The sequence below is a fragment of the Octopus sinensis genome, unplaced genomic scaffold, assembly GCF_006345805.1.
Source record: "Octopus sinensis unplaced genomic scaffold, ASM634580v1 Contig15734, whole genome shotgun sequence".
NCBI classification, from domain to species: Eukaryota; Metazoa; Mollusca; class Cephalopoda; order Octopoda; family Octopodidae; genus Octopus; species Octopus sinensis.
Window position 1 is genome coordinate 263432 of NW_021833892.1, and position 3875 is coordinate 267306.

Here is a 3875-nt window from a genome sequence, read left to right on the forward strand (position 1 = left end):
ATTTCAATTTTTTAATGGAATCAAGGTTCTCATAGTTCTAACAAGTTAAGTTTTTTAAATTATATGGCTGGGAATATCCGATCAAAGAACTAATCAACTCCATTCGTGTTAAGGAAATAAGATATTTAATATTTTCTTTTGTAATGACTTCCGCTTCAATAGTGGTTATGATCACGTCTCCTAATTGGGTATAAATTTAGTTTTAATTAATAGATGATTCTTGGCACACTTGGTCTTTTCATTCTTAATGCAAATCTTCTTCTCTACAGCATTGGTGTGATTTTTGAGACAATTGCGATGCTCAATCTGTTGAGATCTGTTACAATCATTCTTCCGATTAGCATTGTAAACCTTGTCTCGGTTTGTCAGTAAATATATCACTTAAGGCGTCGGTTGCTCTCAAACGAATTAACAGATATCTCAACTCGGACGAATTATACAGAGACCGTGGGCATATGCCAAATAATGTCCAAGAAGGTTTTTTTAGTATTTTACTTCGTTAGATTGTTGTATTGATGTACGAGACGCCTCATTTTCGTGGGAGACTGATCAATCTATTTTGAAAAAGTATAATTTCAAGTAATTTGCAGCCTTTCTTTCACTGTAAAAGCAAATTCTACTACTGCTGTTATCGGAAGAGTTGGCTCTGGTAAATCTTCGCTTCTCTCAGCACTTATCGATGAAATGCCTCGCAATTCAGGTTCATTTTACATCGCTGTATGATATTTATATTCACTACTGTAGAATTCAATAGCTTACTGTCCCCAGACTGCTTGGCTTAGAAATGCGACATTGAGAGACAATATAATTATGTTCAATAAATACGATCCAGCTTGGTTCAATAAAGTGGCCGACCTATGTTGTCTCAGAAGTGACATTGAAATGATGGTAGACTTGGAAATGACCGAAATTGGTGAGAAGGTATTCTTGTCTATTCATATTTTTAGGGAGTTAATCTTAGTGGGGGACAAAAACAGAGAATTAGCTTAGCACGTGCTGTTTATGAGAATGCCGATCTCTATTTGCTGGATGATGTCCTTAGTGCTGTCGATGCACATGTGGGTCAAAAATTATTTGAAAATGTAATTGGTCCAAAGGGCTGTTTAAGGAATAAAGTCTTTATATTTGGATAATTGATTTTAGACGGTACTTTTGGCTACTAACTCGTTGAGTTATCTTTCCCAAGTAGACCAAATCATTTTATTAAGGGACGGCCAAATTACGTTTAATGGCGTATTCGACGAGTTTTGTAAATTATCTGAAGATCAGGCTTTCAAGGAAATAACCAAAAATCAAATAGGTTTAAAATATATTTAAATTAAAAAAATTAGAAGTCAAAGATGAAATTGACGCCATTTCTTTGTACTCTAGGCCAGAGATAAAGGATCAAGAAATTACGTCAGCCATCAGACCATCTACTACGATGCACGACGATCAAATTTTTGACGTTCTTTCAGTCAATGCTCCCGATGTTCGAAAGCTTATTCAAGAAGAGAACATGGAAATAAGAAAAGTACGTCATTCAGTATTTAATTATTAGCTTTCGTTAAAAACGGTAAAATTTTACATAAAAAACATGGGAATTTTTGTATTCTCTGCTTACATTTTTATGTTGACCATAACTCTGGCCACTCTTGTTGGCCTCTACAGTTGGATGTCTTATTGGCTGGACAGTATTGTCATAAACAGAGGACCAGTAAACACAAACTACTACTTAGGAGTGTTTGGAGGTCTCACTGCAGTATTCGGTAGTTATTTAAACTGAATATTTATTGATTAGCTGCTGCAATATATACGCGGTCTAGCATTTTGTTTTATGGAACTACGAGAGCATCGACTAGAATCCACGATTCTCTGTTTGGTTCTTTGATGAAGGCACCAATTTCATATTTTGAAAAAACTCCGATTGGAAGGATTCTGAATCGCTTTATCACCGACATATTGAGATTAGACATTACAATGCCTCAACAATTCTCTGGAATTGGTGGAACTTTTGTGGCACTGTTGGCTACTTTTATCTACATTATCAAAGCCAACTTCTATTCGTGTATTCCAGTTATTTTTGTGGTAATCTTTGCTTTCTTCGTCGCGGTATTCAAATATTTCTAAATAATCTCTCAGAAATACTATACAATCATCGCTCGCCAGTCTATGAATTTAGAGTTAACAAACAAGTCTAAATTGGTTACAAACTATATGGAGGCTATCTCTGGAGGAACCTGCATTCGAATTGGAGGATTGGAAAATCAGTTTATTAACACTTTTGAACGTAATATGGATAAATTTCTTATCAAAAGTGTTCTTCGAGTTATAACAACATTGTTTTTTTCTACTTTAATCTTTAGTTGGCTGCTCGTTACAATCCAGTGGATTTCGACAAGCTTGATACTCATTTCAGCCCTTTCTGGAGTCATTGGCAGGAATAGCTCAGTTGCATCGGAAATTGGAGTTTCCCTAAACTTTTCTATTTCGGTATTTTATATATTATTCAGCAATGTAAGATTATTACTGTTTTTATGTTCTTTTTAAAAACATTGGGAGACATTCAGCTTGGGTTTGTCTCTGTAGAAAGGATATATGAGTATATCGACGTTGAAAGTGAGGTATATTATTTGGGAAATGTTATTTCAAGGCTAAATGGTCAATTCCAAATGTGGACGATTCATTAAGTCCCGAATGGCCCCAGTCGGGAGTCGTTGAATTTCGCGATTATTGTGCACGTTACCAAAAAGATCTGGATTGTTGTCTAAAGAACATTTCTGCAACTATTAAAGCAAATCAAAAGGTTTGCGTTTTATTTAATTTCAAGATTGCTGTCATCGGACGAACCGGAGCAGGGAAATCTTCGCTTACTTTAGCCCTTCTTCGTGCTCTTGAAGCAGATAGCGGATCAATATTTATAGATGGAGTTGATATCTCTACTCTGGGACTCCACAAACTTCGACATACAGTAGCAATTGTTCCTCAGGTTTATTAATTTTTAAAAATGTTTTGCAGGACAGTTATTTGATTACGGGAACTCTTAGATATAATCTAAATCCCTTTGGCTACTATTCAGATGATGAAATTTGGGACGTTATAAACACGTTGGAATTTGCAAAGCATATTCCAATGATGGATTTGGGACTAGACTTTATGTGTACTGATGGTGGAAGCAATCTTAGGAATATTGCATTTTTAAAATATTTTTAGCTGTGGTTCCAAACAATTGGTTGCGTTGGCAAGAGCGCTTCTGAGAAAACCGAAAATTTTAATTTTGGACGAAGCAACAGCTTCAATTGACGCTGCCACTGATAATATCATACAAATGGCAATTCGAGAGCAATTTAAAAACTGTACTGTTATTACAATCGCCCACCGAATTCACACCATTCTGGACTACGACAGGTTGACTTATATTGATTATTTTGTCACAGAGTGATGGTTTTTGATGCCGGATGTCTTGTGGAATTTGACGACATCAAAACATTGTTAGATAATCCTAATTCTCTATTTTATGGGTTCGCTAATAATACTGAAAAATAACAAAACTAATAATAAAAATTAATCATTTACGTTATTTTTTATTATAATTAGTCAATGTTCTACGCCGGAATCAGCCACAAAAATCATCTAAAGATAAACTCATATTATGTAAACAATAAACCAAAAAAATAAAACACACTTACCTATTTATCCCCTGCTGAAGTTGCAGCGGTGATTAACAGTACAAAATCATCTCTATCATGTGGACCAGATTTGATTCCAACAACCTAAAGCACCTTGGTCCCATCGGAATTGATGCAGTGAAAAATATTTTCAACTATTCCGTTAACCAGAATCAAATATCAAATATATGGAAAAATTCTCTTATATGCCCAATTCTCAAGCCGGGC

The 3875-nt window shown here is 35.1% G+C and overlaps 1 protein-coding gene across 1 annotated transcript; it reads left to right on the plus strand.

Annotated features, from left to right (window-relative positions):
- Window positions 1-1546: 1546 nt before the first annotated feature.
- LOC115230542 (multidrug resistance-associated protein 1-like) lies at window positions 1547-3421 on the plus strand. Its single transcript, XM_036499695.1, has 5 exons — window positions 1547-1748; window positions 1781-2091; window positions 2122-2472; window positions 2998-3086; window positions 3193-3421. Exons 1-5 carry the CDS (start codon window positions 1577-1579, stop codon window positions 3419-3421), a joined length of 1152 nt encoding a protein of 383 aa, XP_036355588.1. The 5' UTR covers window positions 1547-1576.
- Window positions 3422-3875: the final 454 nt, after the last annotated feature.

Coding starts and splice junctions, on each gene's coding strand:
- LOC115230542 (XM_036499695.1), top strand. CDS start 1,577: ATGGGAATTTTTGTATTCTCTGCTTACATTTTTATGTTGACCATAACT. Junction 2,473..2,997: donor CCCTAAACTTTTCTATTTCG/GTATTTTATATA, acceptor AATGTTTTGCAG/GACAGTTATTTGATTACGGG. Junction 3,087..3,192: donor ATTTGGGACGTTATAAACAC/GTTGGAATTTGC, acceptor AAATATTTTTAG/CTGTGGTTCCAAACAATTGG.